At 33.7% G+C, this 14535-nt stretch overlaps 2 protein-coding genes across 4 annotated transcripts in view; one reads left to right on the forward strand and one right to left on the reverse strand.

The window, feature by feature from the left end:
• The window catches only part of C18H1orf146 (chromosome 18 C1orf146 homolog), a 47214-nt gene extending 34892 nt beyond the window's left edge, over positions 1-12322 (forward strand). Inside the window, exon 6 of the mRNA XM_046645472.1 lies at positions 10830-12322. Within this exon, the coding sequence (XP_046501428.1) occupies positions 10830-10865 (36 nt within the window). The 3' untranslated portion in view covers positions 10866-12322. The remainder of the gene's footprint in view (positions 1-10829) is intronic.
• Positions 1-14535, reverse strand: part of GLMN (glomulin, FKBP associated protein) — a 38900-nt gene that overhangs the window by 2308 nt on the left and 22057 nt on the right. For all 3 annotated transcript variants that reach the window (XM_046645469.1, XM_046645468.1, XM_046645467.1), the window contains exons 14-16: positions 14280-14364; positions 13661-13770; positions 12867-12930 (exon numbers count right to left, since the gene is read on the reverse strand). In XM_046645469.1, coding sequence (XP_046501425.1) covers positions 12867-12930; positions 13661-13770; positions 14280-14364 — 259 coding nt within the window. The remainder of the gene's footprint in view (positions 1-12866; positions 12931-13660; positions 13771-14279; positions 14365-14535) is intronic.

The following is a 14535-nucleotide window of genomic DNA, read 5'->3' on the forward strand; positions in this document are numbered from 1 at the left end:
TATCTTTAACTAGAACTGGACCACTTGCAAACCTATTTTGTAACGAACGTATTTTGATCCAAGTAGTAAGACATTTTACGTATTGTCCTTCAAATAAAATCTACATGTATCCATGTTGAATAACTGATAACTTCAGTGACTGTCACACATATCCTTTTAATTTAAATTTGTCCTTTCACATTATTCCTATACTGCTAGGAAAAGTGGAATTCTTGGGAAGAACTATCAAGAATCCAAAACCTCAAAAATATGCATACATTTTCACTCAGCATCTATGAACCTATCCTGGAAAATAATTAAAGATGTAGTTGTAATGATTCTATTGCAGACATGTTTACAAAAATAATGTTAAAAAGTGAAAAATTGGAGGTAATGAAAACATTTCACAACAGGAGATTGCTAAGTAAACTGTGGTATATCCACACAATGGAAAACTACACAGCCAGTAAAATATTGTTCTTCAGTACATAACAGTGATGGGAAAAAAGTTACAAACTATGATTCTGATAGTATGATCTCTTTTTTTTCTGGTGAGGAAGATTGGCCCTGAGCTAACATCTGTGCCAGTCTTCCTCTATTGTGTAAATGGGATGCCACCACAGCATGGCTTGATGAGTGGTGGTGCGCAGGTCCATGCCTGGGATCCAAACCCATGAACCCTGGGCTGCTGAAGCAGAGCACATGAAGTTAACCACTATACCACTGGGCCAGCCACTGATCTCATTTTTAAAAAAGAAAAAAAGTATATACACATGTGCTAGCATAAAGTCTAGAAGGGAATGCACTGTAATATCAATGATAGATGGTAGGTTTTTGATTATTTCCTTTTTGCTTATTTATCCTGATTTTTAAACAATGAAATTGTTTTAGTTGTATACTTTGAAAAACATTTAAAAATGTTTTTAAACGTCCATTAAAATGGAAAGTTTTCTTGTCCTCTTATGGAAAACCTTTCTCTATCCCTTTTTTTGAACCTTCCTCTTTCCTTGACCTCCCTCTAAGCACACGGTAGAACCCACGGCTGCCGCCCAGTATTCCTGATGGCTTTCAAGGCTCAAAGCTTACTGACGGCCCTCTACAGATTAAAACATATTCCAACATCCAGTAGAGAGAAAAGGCCCTTTCACTCACCTAGCTTTGTCAAATGTAAACATTTTACCACATTTACTTAAAAATAAATAAATATTAGATGTGGTTAAAGCCCCCTTTATTCAAGAGGAAGCCATTAACTAAACTATGTAAAACTATCTAAAACTGTAAACATTTTACATTTACTTAAAAAATAAGTATTAGACATGGTTGAAGCCCCCTTTATTCAAGAGGAAGCCATTAACTATGTAAAACTATCTAAAACTTGAGGTTTTAGCATTCCTAATCTGTGTATACAACATACCACAATTTTGCATGTTAAAAAAAAACTTAGATAAATTCTATCATGCTGTACATACCCTGCTTTAGCTTTTGTTTGGTCAATTTTAAATTTTTGAGAGTTATTTATTTGTAGCTCTGATCTTTTCATTTTAATTGGTGTCTAGGCATCCTATTATACTATACAATTTATCTTGTGACAGATTTTTTAGTATTTTAAACAATGCACTGAAATTTCTGTATATGTTTTCTTTCTAGGGTATCATTTCTCAAAATACTTTTACCATGGCCCACAGTAATAAATTATATATATTTACATCACAACTCAACACACATATTTATATAGTTGAAACAACGGTTTTACAAAATGTCCTTTCTAGACACATCAGATATAACTTTATTAATATTTAAATATAGAAAACCCCAAAATTAATTAAAATAATTAAAGAATAAACATTAAGAAAGATGATGTGCTTGCCTGTTCATAGGGTCATTCCAGTCTAGTGCAGTATTGAGCATGGTCTTTTTTATTTAGTTTTTAATGTTAGGTTTATCAAGGTATCATTTACATATAGTAAAATAAGCACTTTTTAGCTGTACGGTCCTATGAGTTTTGACAAAGATGTACAGTTGTGTAACCATCACAACTATATAAATATTTCCATGACCCCAGAAGTTCCCTTGTGCCCCTCTGTAGTCAATTTTCTTCCTTCATCCCTGGGCAACCACTGATCTAATTTTTGTTTATGTTTTTCCTTTTTCAGAATGTCATAAAAATGGAATCATAAATGTAGCTCTTTGTGGTAGTGTGATACTGTGACTTATAAGAAATACTATATTTGAGGTGCTAGCCCGGTGGTGCAGGGGTTAAATGTGCATGTTCCGCTTTGGCAGCCCAGGGTTTGCCAGTTCGGATCCTGGGTGCAGACATGGCACCGCTTGTCAAGCCATGCTGTGGTAGGTGTCCCACACATAAAGTAGAGGAAGATGGGCACGGATGTTAGCTCAGGGCCAGTCTTCCTCAGCAAAAAGAGGAGCACTGGCAGTGGATGTTAGCTCAGGGCTAATCTTCCTCCAAAAAAATAAAAATAAAAATAATATATTTGGGCTTGATCCTATTCCTGGCAAAAAGCTCCTAAAAACCCTTCAACTTGCTGTGATAAGAGAGGTCAGGTTATCTAGTGGTTATTCATATCAAGTCCCTTTGAACCATGCATAGGATGACTTTTGGAAAGCCCCTAAGGATGGGGGCTGCTGCCAGGGGAACCAACCATGTGATTAGAGGGTTGGAACTTTCAGTTCCTCCTACCCCAAAGTCCCAGGAGGGGAGAGGGGCTGCAGACTGAGCTCAATCACCAAATGGCCTGTGTTAATCAATCATGATGATATAATGAAGCCTTCCTAAAAACCCAAAAGGACTGGGTTCAGAGAGCTTCTGGGTTAGTGGACACGTGGAGGTGTTGGGAGAGTGGCTTCAGAGTGGGCATGGAAGATCCATGAGCCTTCTCTCATACCTTGCCCTATGCATCTCTTTCATCTGGCTGTTCCTATGCCATATCATTTTGTAACAAACCAGGAATCTAGGAAGTAAAATGTCTTGAGTTCTGTGAACAGCACTAGCAAATTAATTAAACCTAGGGAAGAGGTCATGGGAACCTCCAATTTATAGCCAATCTGTCAGAAGCAAAGCTCTTGGACTTCTGATTGGCATTTGAAGGCGAGTGGGCAGGTGGGCAGTGTTGTGGGACTGAGCCCTTAACCTGTGGAATCTGACGCTAACTCTAGGTAGACAGTGTCAGAACTGAACTGAATTGTAGGACACCCAACTGGTGTCAAAGAATTGCTCAATGTGGGAAAACCTCTACACATCTGGTGACCAGAAGTGTCAAAATGAAGTGAAGTACTGAGAGTAGAGAAGAAACACAGGAGTATTTTTCCTCTACGGGCAGAAATTAACAAAATGATTCTAGAATTTATATGGAAAAGCAAAGGACTTAGAATAGCAAAAAGATTTTGAAAAAGAACAAAGCTGGTAGACACACTACTTGAGTTCAAGACTTACTATATAAAGCTACAGTAATCAAGATGGTGTGGTACTAGTAAAAGCACAGACATAGGTCAATGGAACAGAATAGAGTCCAAAAATACACTCATATGGTCAATTGATTTTTCACAAAGATCCCAAGATAATTCAGTAAGTTAAGGATAGCCTTTTCAACAAATAGTGCTCGAGTCAAAACAAAACAAAAAAACCCTTGGCCCATACCTCACATCATATAAAAAATACACTTGAAAATGGATCATAGAGCTAAATATAGAATCTAAAGCTATAAAAACTTCTGTAGGAAAACCTAGATCTTTATGACCTTGGGTTAAGCAAAGATTTTTTAGAACTCAAAAAGCATAAATCACATAAAAGAATAAAACTGAGAAGCTGGACTTCATCAAAATAAAAAATTTCTGCTCTTTGAAAAACACTATTTAGATAATGAAAATACAAGCCACAGACTGGAGGAAAATATTTACAAAAACCATAACTAAGAAAGGACTTTCTAGAATATGGGGACAAGTTTCCTGTAAAAAAAGTTGGGCTAAGAAAATTTTTCCTTTCACCCTTTTAGTTTTACTTAGTAACAGAAATTCTTTGAAATTTTATTCCCAAAATGGTGATAAACTTAATGTCTTATATTCATTCTGTGGTGTAAATGAAGAACTAAGCTTTATTAATTAATTCTTCAGCCAACAAGTTTAACCTAATTACTGATTCAGGATTTTAAAAAGCAAATGGATGTTTTATCAAAGATTTTTCTTGAATGTTTTAAATTTCTCCTTTAGAAAGTAATGATTAAAAGTTCACAACAGAGATTGAGATGTAACAATATATCTGATTTTATTATAGTCAGACTGTATGTATTAATATTCTGTTCAATAATGTCAGCAACAGTATTAGTTAAAGCAATTGCATTTAAGCCTTCCTTCTATAATGTCTTTTGCAACCCACAGTAAGTTTAACATTGAAACATGTTTCCCCTGTAGTTTCAAATTTCATTTCTTAGGCATGCCAGAAAATCAGACCACAGATGTCAACTTTGCTACTCAAATACTATCTTTGAAAATATTTGCCAAATGGGATTGCTTTTCAACTAGAAAAATATGAATATTATTCCTGAGTTCACGTGCCTACCTAGAACTTTCCATAGGAACGATAAATGAATTTTGATATGATATAGTGAATGGTCATGCTTAGCTCTGATCACTGAAAAAAATTTTGGCTTTTCTCATCAAGAGTTTGGCAACTCACTGAACTTTTAAAATTAAAATTTTTCACCTCTTTTACAATATTATAAGATCTAGAGGGATTTCCTTTGATACTAAAGCTTTCTAAAATAAAATACACTGATTTCAAACAACTTTAATAGTGCTTCTGACAATTTAAAAAGATAATTGCTACAGTTCTGCTCTGTCACTTGTCATTCCTATAAAAAATTTCCACTTTAAGTTTTAATGATCCACAGTATGTTTCCAATTCAGTAAATACAGCTAATCTTTAAATGTGTTTAAGGTTGTTTAAACAATACAATACATACTGTTTTGCAAACACCAGATATAAATTTAAAGTGTTGCACAAGTTATAATAGTCCTCATCAAGGAGCACCATAACCTTTGCATCCATGTTTTGTAATACAGATTTGACAAAACATTGTTACCATTAAAACATAATTCTTAATAAATCAATAGATGTAATCAAACACTGTATGCATAATATCCATGTATGCTAGAAAAATAATTTCTCCAGCCCCAAATGAGTTTTTTCCTCATTTGCCAAATAACGTGCAATTATATACACTGAAAATAAGGTTTCTTTTTAACTTCTACAAAGACTAAAAGAATGTTGGTAACTTTTCATCTTTCAAAATAGCAGGACGCCTCATTTTACAAGTTCAACATGTTTCAAGGTGTCGTTAATTTTCAAGGTTTTAAGCTTTCATGTGCAAGAAAACTTACAACATATTGGAGTTCTGTCGTTTTCTTTGGGTATTAATCTTAATTTTAAAGTCTTACACTTATTTTTTCTTTTTAGAATGTGGCTCAAATGAAGCCAAAGTTTATTATAGTCAATATTTTTCTGAATATTATCACTATTTACAGTTTCAGATCAGCAGTTCAACTTGAACATGGTTCCGTATTTTTTACTTTTTATTCTAATAAAAAGACTTTGAGCACAATTTATAAATTCTAGATTAAAGTTTTGCAATTGTCATGAATTCGGGAAAAATGTATCTCCCTTGATAACGTTTATTTTGAAACTATATAGAAAGATTATTAAAATTATTTGATTGTGAAACTTGACAGTTTTACAGACAGCAGGTGCAGTTAACTTCACAACTAACTACATGTTACTATAAAATTAAACTGTACAATGTTAGCCCTTCTGCTCTGGTAATGGTCAAACTGACCATTAAATACGTCATAAGAGATGTTGGTAAACAGTACACTGAACATCTTATTCCTAACCAATTTGTCACATCCACTCCACTTTCTCACACTGTTCTTTGCAACTAGCCACAACATTTTTTGCAATATCCATAATTCTTATTAAGAATCTGTGCAAGCAACCTGATATTCCAATTATATTCTATTTCATTTTGTAAAAATTGCTGGCATGACCCAATAAATTGATTTACTGACTCACTATATGTTGGTCATGACCAGCAGTTTGAAGGACACTGCTCTAAATTATATACATGGGGGAGGAGTTGCTGAGTGAAGAGTATTCATTTTTCAACTTTACTGGATAATGCCAGATTGCTCTCCAAAAGTGATTACAGCAATCTGTTTCATATCCTCGCCTATGCTACCGACCTTTTTAACATTTGCCATTCTGATGGGTGCGAAATGGTATCTCATTGTAGTTTTAAGTTACATTTCCATAAACATGAGTGATATTGGGAATCTTGTCTGGTGGTTATTGGCCATTTGGGTTTCCTCTTCTCTGAGCCGCCTCTTCAATATCTGTATCCTTTGCCTATTTTTCTGATTTGTAGTCTTTTTCTTCTTGCATTATAGTTATTTATGTATTTTTAATACCAATTACTGGATCTAGGAATGAAGTGGGTTTTTCCCCTCTCTTTGTGGCTTATTTTTTCAGTTTGTACACACTTTCTTCTCTTGAATAGGTTTTAATGTCATTAGGTTCATCACTCTTTTGTGGTTAGTGCTTTTTTACTTAAGAAACCCTTCTCTACTCTTAAGTCACATGGATATTCTCCAATAATGTGTTCAAAAAATCTCTAAGTTCCGTTTCAATTTTAAGTCTTTAATCTGTTTGGAATTTTGTTTCAAGTATTAAGTGAGATAGGCATCTAATTTCACCCCCATACAGATGACCGAATAGTCCCATTCTTCCCTTCTACTTTGTAATGGCACCTCCATTTTAGACAGGGAGTACAGTGCAATGGTATAATTAATAACATGAGCTCTGGAGACTGCCCAAGTTCAAAAACTGGCTGTGCAACTAGCTAACTATGTGATTGGAGCAAGTTATATTTACCCTCACTATGCCTCCATTTCATCATCTGTAGAATGAAGAAAACAGTAATACATACCTTGTATGACAAATAAATGAGTTAATACATGCTTAAAGTACAGCTTGGCATATGGCTCTCAATAAATATAAGCTACCATCATCATAATCATTATATATTAAGCGTCCATATATCTCTGTTTCTGGGCTCTCTATTGTATTCTACTGGTCAATCTATCCATCCCTATGGCAAATACTACACTAAATTACTGTGGCTTTATAATAAGTTATGATATCTGACAAGGCAGGCTCTCCTCCACACACTTGGTTCCTCAAAACTGTCATGGCTATTTTTGGCCCTTAACTTATTTAACTTATTAATACTTTGTTAATTAACTGTATTAATTATTTTGAATTTTTAGATTAATTTGAGAAGAACTGACAACTTTAAGATACCGAGCCTTTTCATTCATATGTCATTCGATTTTCTACTTGTCATTTTTTATATTTTTACAAAGTGTTATAATTTTCTCCACAAAGATTTGCATATATTTGTACATATTTTCCTAAGTATCTCATATTTTGTTGCAACTGTAAATAATTATAGTCAACTAAGAATTTTTATGATGATTATGGTGTTGAATGTATCAAATGCTTTTTTTCTACAGCTATTGAGATGATCAAGTATTTCCTCTATTTTAATCTATGAAGTACATTAACCTTGCATTCCTGGAATGAACCCAACTTAGTCCTATGACTTAAAAACAATATTTTTTGCTAGATTTGGCTTGGTATTATTAGTATCTATATTCACAAGTGAGATTAGCTTATAAACTTTTCTTCAGCATACTATCCTTGTCTGTTTTGGTATTAAGGTCATATCTTACTAAATAAATAGACTCATAACATTAGTCACAACTATTTTTCTAGTCTTTGGAACATTTATGTAAGATGTGAGTTATCTGTTTCTTAGAATTATTTTACCTTGTGATTTCTCTTAGTAGACTGTGGCAGTTTTGTTAAGTTATATTTTCTAAGAAATTCTGTTTCACTGAAGTTTTCAAATTTACTGGTATCTTTTCATGTAATTTTCTGTTTTTCAATCTGTGCTTATTTATACTTATACTTCCTTTTAAATTAACATATTGTGTCTTCAGGCATTTTTAAAATCAATCTTGCCAGAAATTCATTAATAATTTTGTATTCTTTTCTAATATAAGCATTTAAAGCTGGAAATTTTTCTCTGAAGTACCACTTTAGCCACATACCACAAGTTTTAATATATAGCATTTCATTATCATTCAGTCCTAAACTGTTAATATCTTTTATCATATATAAATATCTCATAAAATAGATTCATAATTTATAATATATATAGTTTCTCAAACTTCACTATGCTAGTGAAAAATGTAGATTTCTGTGCTTTACTCAGAGGCTTTCACTAAGTAGATTTGGGCTAAACCCAGGAATTTGCATTTATATATATATATATATAAATAAAATACCCAGGTGATTTTGATTAGGATCAAATGTTGAGAAACAATTATCTAGAATGGCCCTGTCCAATGCCAATGAGGAACTGAATTTCTAATTAAAAATTTTTTTTCTTCTGCTTTTTCTCCCCAAATCCCCCCCATACATAGTTGTATATTCTAGTTGTGGGTCCTTCTAGTTGTGGCACGTGGGATGCCGCCTCAACATGGTCTAATGAGTGGTGCCATGTCTGTGCCCAGGATCCGAACCAGCGAAGCCCTGGGCTGCCAAAGCAGAGCGCTCGAACTTAACCACTCAGCCACGGGGCCGGCCCCTCATTAAAATTTTTTTAAATTAATTTAAAATTTAAATAGTCACATGTGGCTGCTGTCTACTGTATTGGACAGTGCAAAAACAGGACATCTTTATGAAGACCTTAGTTATTTTTAACAGCAATGATTTATTTTAATACACAGCCCATAATCATGAAACTTACAAGGTAATAAAAACATGTGCCAAAATTAGGCTAGAGAAAATTTGTTGCACATTCTGTTCAGCATAATTCCACAAATCTTTCATATGATGAACAGTAATATTTTTAGAAGTATGTAGGAGTGAAGAAGCTGTGGAAATGAGAATATATTCTCTCTTACATTAAAGCTACTAGATCTTTAAAAAAAACACTACAAAGAAAATAATTTTAAGACTTCTTTCATCTTCAATGTCTAGAAAAAAGTAACTTAAGATGTTAAAAAATAGTTATAAGGATAAAAATTTGGAATATTCACAAATGCTTGCTTTTAATTTTATACCCAAGTAGACTCACTGATGGAGTAGTTCTGAAATCTTTTCAGTTCTAAAGCTTAATTATACATTTCAAAATTCACTGCAGGCTATCTCACAAAAGGAAGACTAGGCAGTTCTACGTCACAAGGAAATTTACTGCCAGAACAGACATGGAACTGCAAAGGATATAGTCAAACATGATAATGAAGAAATAAAAAGAAGGAAATGGATAAGACCCAGTTTTCCTCTTTCTCTCAATTTGTATATGACTTGTTATTTATGAAGTATTATTGCAGAACTTCTATTGCTTGTAATAGTAAGGAACGTGTATCACCTGAAGTCGTCTGCCTCTGCAAGTAACACACAAGGTATATGTTTTAATGTTAGAGAAAGAAACAACTTAAATGAGAATCCAAAATGTGGATTATATGGAATTATACGTACATGCATATATGCCAGATATTTATAATTTTTTTCCTAAATGAAAAGCATATTTGCATAGATTCCATAATTTGATTTAAAAAAATTCCTGATAATTTATGTGGGCTTTACAATCTCACATTGTTTCCCTTGACCCTGCTTTCACTCTACATATTACAATCACAAATTATTTAGGAAAAAGAATGGGTAAGCAGGTGGATGGGAAAGGATATGAGCAGACAGGGCAGAAGGTGAGGAATAAAATTATCATCTGTGTATTAGAATAAATTATTGTAATTCAAAACAACTAACACTTATTTAAAGATACCTACCAAATAGGTATAAAAACTAAGTTGGTTTTACCAGTAGAGATGGAGGTTCAAGGTTTGAGAAAAGTTATGTGAAACTTAAGTGTGGGAGAAGGTGCCTATAACTTATGCAGAGAGACAAAGAGGCATGAAATAGGAGGATGAGGAGGGGATGACTTATGAAAAGAATAAGTCAGCTGATAGTAACTCAAAGTAACAGAAAAAGAAATGGATTATTATTCAATAATGAATCACTTTGTTTTGTATTTGAATTATTCTGTTCTTATTTAATTTTCCTATACAACTTTCTGATTGCTTTTCAGCTTTTCATCTGACTAGTTATCCTCTCAGCACACTTAACTGGTCAAAAATAGGTACCGGTAGGAGTCCCTTTGAATAAAATTACCCACATTTCAGCATCACTAGAGTATCATTTTGTTTCTCCTTTAATCAAAATTTCTAAAAACTCAGAAGCTGTCACTTTTTAAATCAACCACAGCAGGTAGATTTGCCTCTCATTTATACACATGATCTATTGTGACTGCACTTGGGAGAAATGATTCCATGATGGACAGGCTCTTAAGCTGCCTCAGGGATGTCAGGTTGCCTTCCTGAAATGGGTTTTTTGCCAATTTCCTTAGTATGATGATTCTTATGGTAACTTGCGTGGCAATACTTTGGAATATTTGATCCCTAAGAAAATTTTTTAAAAATCAGTAAATAAGAGCAATCTTATAAGCTGGTTATATCCTTTTCTTCACCACATAATGTTCAAGCCAAATAAAAGTAAGGCGTTGTCTGTGGATATCATAGCATATGTGGCACAATGCTAAACTACTGTGTCTTCCCTCTCTAGGCAGAGGCCCATCTGCTGCCCCTGTAGTACACAGTGCTCCATACCTAATAAATCTATCACTCTTAATCAAGAAGATTCTTTTTCCTCCTGTCAGGCAAATCAGATCATCTCTGGATATGGCCTTTCCTGATTACTGAAGAAGTAAAAACTCATACCTTACCCTAAGGACACCTTCCTGAAGCCTCAGGGCCTCCACTGCTGCTGAATTTTACTTGTTACCTCTTCTATTTTTACCACAAGCTCCTTTAGGAGTCAGGATTTAGTTTGTGATTCAAAGGTTCTGGCCACTGACTGGGGTCATAGCTTTCTCTACCACTTACTAGGTGTTTGCTCTTGTGCAAGTTAAAGATCCTTCCTGTGCCTACATTATCTGTGAAAAGTAAAAAATAAAGAGTACTTATAGCATTGTGAAGAATAAATGATATACAGCACTTGGCCAGAACAGTCGTTGCCACTGGCAGGAGGAGGGGAATGGGTGTGGAGTAATGAGGTGAGAATTAACTGGAAGGGAAACAGGGAACTTCTTGTGATGACAGTAATGTTCTATATTTGATAAGCATTTGGATAACACAGATCTATGCATTTGTTAAAAATTCTGACTGTATACTTAAAATTTGTGCATTTCACATTGTATTATTATATTATAGTATAAATTTTAACTCAATGAAAAACTAGACAAATATTTAACTCTACTTAATGAAATACATGCTGAAATATTTAGGGGAAAGTATGCTGATGTTTGCAGTTTACCTTGAAATGTATCCAAAAATGAGACTGATGGATTGATAAAGGGTGGAGAGATGGATACATGACAAAAGTAGAGTAAAATGTTAATGGCAGAATCTTGGTGGTGGGTAAATCAGTGACCACCTTAAAATTCTCTCAACTTGGCTATATGTTTGAAAAACTTCATGATAAAATGTTAGAAAAGAAAAAGCACTCTAGTACCAAGTAAGCACTAGTTAATGGCAGCAAATAACTATTTCTGGCTAGAGAGGGATGAATAGGAGGTCAAGGAGGGATGGAAACTGCTTCAGAGAGAAGGAAACTGCTACTTTTCTCATAAACCTTCCATTCCAAATTATGATTTAAATTAAAAAAAACACCTCTTGGGCATCCTTATATAAAAATCAATTACTTTCCTTTCTTTTATTACTTTCTTAAAAAAACCAACCAGATTAACAACACATGTGATTCAGGTAGTTACAGTTAATAGAGATGACACACACAGGGAAAGCAACTATTAGAATAAATTAAGTAGAAAGGGAGGAGAGGATAAAAAGCAAATATAATTTTACTGTATGACACATCCTCCTCAAATAGTTTTCTATTTATTGAATACATATAATGATGCACATTAAAAAAAAATCCAGCTTCCTACACATTACCCAAAAGGTACTGTTAACAGATAACAGATTTCAGTGCTGAATACGCTTGTTTGTCACATCTGATGAGGGGATATCAAAGTATCAGATAATTTTATTTTTTAATTTTTATTTATTTATTGCTGAGGAAGATTCACCCTGAGCTAACATCCATTGCCAATCTTCCTCTTTTTTTTTTTTGCTTGAGGAAGATCAGCCCTGAGCCAACATCCATGCCAACCCTCCTCCATTTTTTGCATGTGGGATGCCTCTACAGCATGGCTGATGAGTGAAGCAGGTCCGCATGGGGGATCCGAACCAGTGAACCTGGGCCACCAAAGTGGAGAGCACAGAATCGTAACCCCTTGGCCATGGGGCCGGCCCCTCAGATGATTTTATTTCATATAGCCCAGACTTATATCATGAACTATAGGAGATGCAATGAACAAGACACCCACATGTTGAGCTCCAAAAAGTTAGTTAACTTAGGACCTGCAAATTATCTGCCTAACAGGGATAAGCAATGCTTACAGCAAGAGACAGAGGTACAACAGGAAAAGGAAAGGGAAGGGGAAGCTGGATGTGGGGTGCTAAGGGCCCCTAGGAATTAACTTCAGGTTTCAGAATAATTGTTGGCACTTCTCCCAGTCTTTGTAGCTGGATAAGATATTAGACACTGGCCTAAGTAGGTATTGATAAGAAAACCTGAAACCCTCCTTATGCATTTTGAATATACTTACAGTTTCTTTTTCAAAAAATTCACTTACTTGATTGTCATTTTCATTATCTTTGATAACCAAATACCTCAATAAATTTAATGAAGCCATTATCCTGTTAATTAAAAATATATCATTTGTTACTTGGTATAGTTCTATATAGTCAGCAATTTCAATGAATAAAAGTAACTTACAACCTTGGGAATACTTTTACAATTATGTTTGCCATTAGAAACTATTCCCTTTAACTTCTCTTTTGGAGTAGAACTTAATCACAAAATACAATTGTGGTCTCCAAGTTCACAAAATACAATTGTGAAAATTACCATTTTTTCCCCCAACAGAGCCTTATCTTTAATATTTGAGAATATCATCTCGTTTCCTGAATTTTCAGATTCCTTTAATAAATGCTTACGACCATTTCTAAACATTCATTCTAGTAAACTGAAAGTAAAATTACATGTTCTATATGAAAAAAATGATGTCCTAGAAAACAAAACAATAAAACTCAAACACATAAGCCTTTTAGAAGTTACATACATGAAATTCTTAGTTTTTAGTCACCAATGCTGTAGTTGCAAATCGCTATGAGCTATATTGGAATACTGGGTACATCAAAGGTACAAAATCATACTGTCGGTCCTACTTCTGGAAAGAAAAATTTCTTATTTTGTTTTTATAGAGTATCTAATTACTTAAATATGAAAATCTTTATGTAATTTTATGAATTAACCACAGATCATAAAATCACAGGAAAATACATTTTATTAGTTTAGATTCCCTAAGCAGGGGTTGCACATTTTATTCTGAATTTACTATGTGAACCTTAGTAATGGTCACCTCACCTATCTGAGTTTTGCAGTAGATCTGTTTCAGCCCCCTCCGGGAGAAAGAGCACCAAATCTAGAAGAGAAATCAGCTGTGGTCCTGTAAACCATTTGTTGTTAGGTGTCCTCTAAAAAGCAAAAGAAAAATTGGGAAAGGCTTTAAATAAAAGCTTGATAAATTCATGTGTTTTTCTAATACCTTGATACTACAAAAATAAACAATTACAACACATTTAAAATATATTTTTTAACTTTAATTTCCATTCTTTCATTCACTATTTCCAAACAGCTGGAATAAACTCTGCCAGTCTGAGAACACTGGTGCACTCTTTCTCTGTTTTCTATATGGAATTACTGAGTATTCACAGATTAGACTTCAGTTTCCATTAATATTTTAGAAGTATAAAGCAAAACAAAAGTAAGTCATATATTGCTCAAAAAAATTAATACAATTTAAATCTATACTTAAAATTTCAAATTCAGGTTAAAAAAAGAGTAGAAATGGGGAAAAAAATATACCCTTAACACTAGAGATAGAAAAGTCCATAGGGCAAAAATCCACATTAATGTATTCCACAAATGAATAAATATATCCTACAAAATAAATTGATAATTGATACCTTAGATATGCTCTTACCTTTAATGATATGTCAATCTGATTTTTGATATTTTGAATAATAAAGGCCTCCACACCTGAGTGATTACTTGTATTCAATAAGCACCTTGAAAGCAAAATTACAATACATTTTAAATTATCCTGGACTGTAAGATGAAAGTTTTACAAATTCAAATGGGCCATGTGTTATTTCTAGTAATATAAAAACCAGTGAAGACAATTAGCAAGCTGATCAACCAATTACAAAGCCACCAATTATGGTTTTTGTTCTCACCAG

Source organism: Equus quagga, chromosome 18, assembly GCF_021613505.1.
Source record: "Equus quagga isolate Etosha38 chromosome 18, UCLA_HA_Equagga_1.0, whole genome shotgun sequence".
NCBI lineage: Eukaryota > Metazoa > Chordata > Mammalia > Perissodactyla > Equidae > Equus > Equus quagga.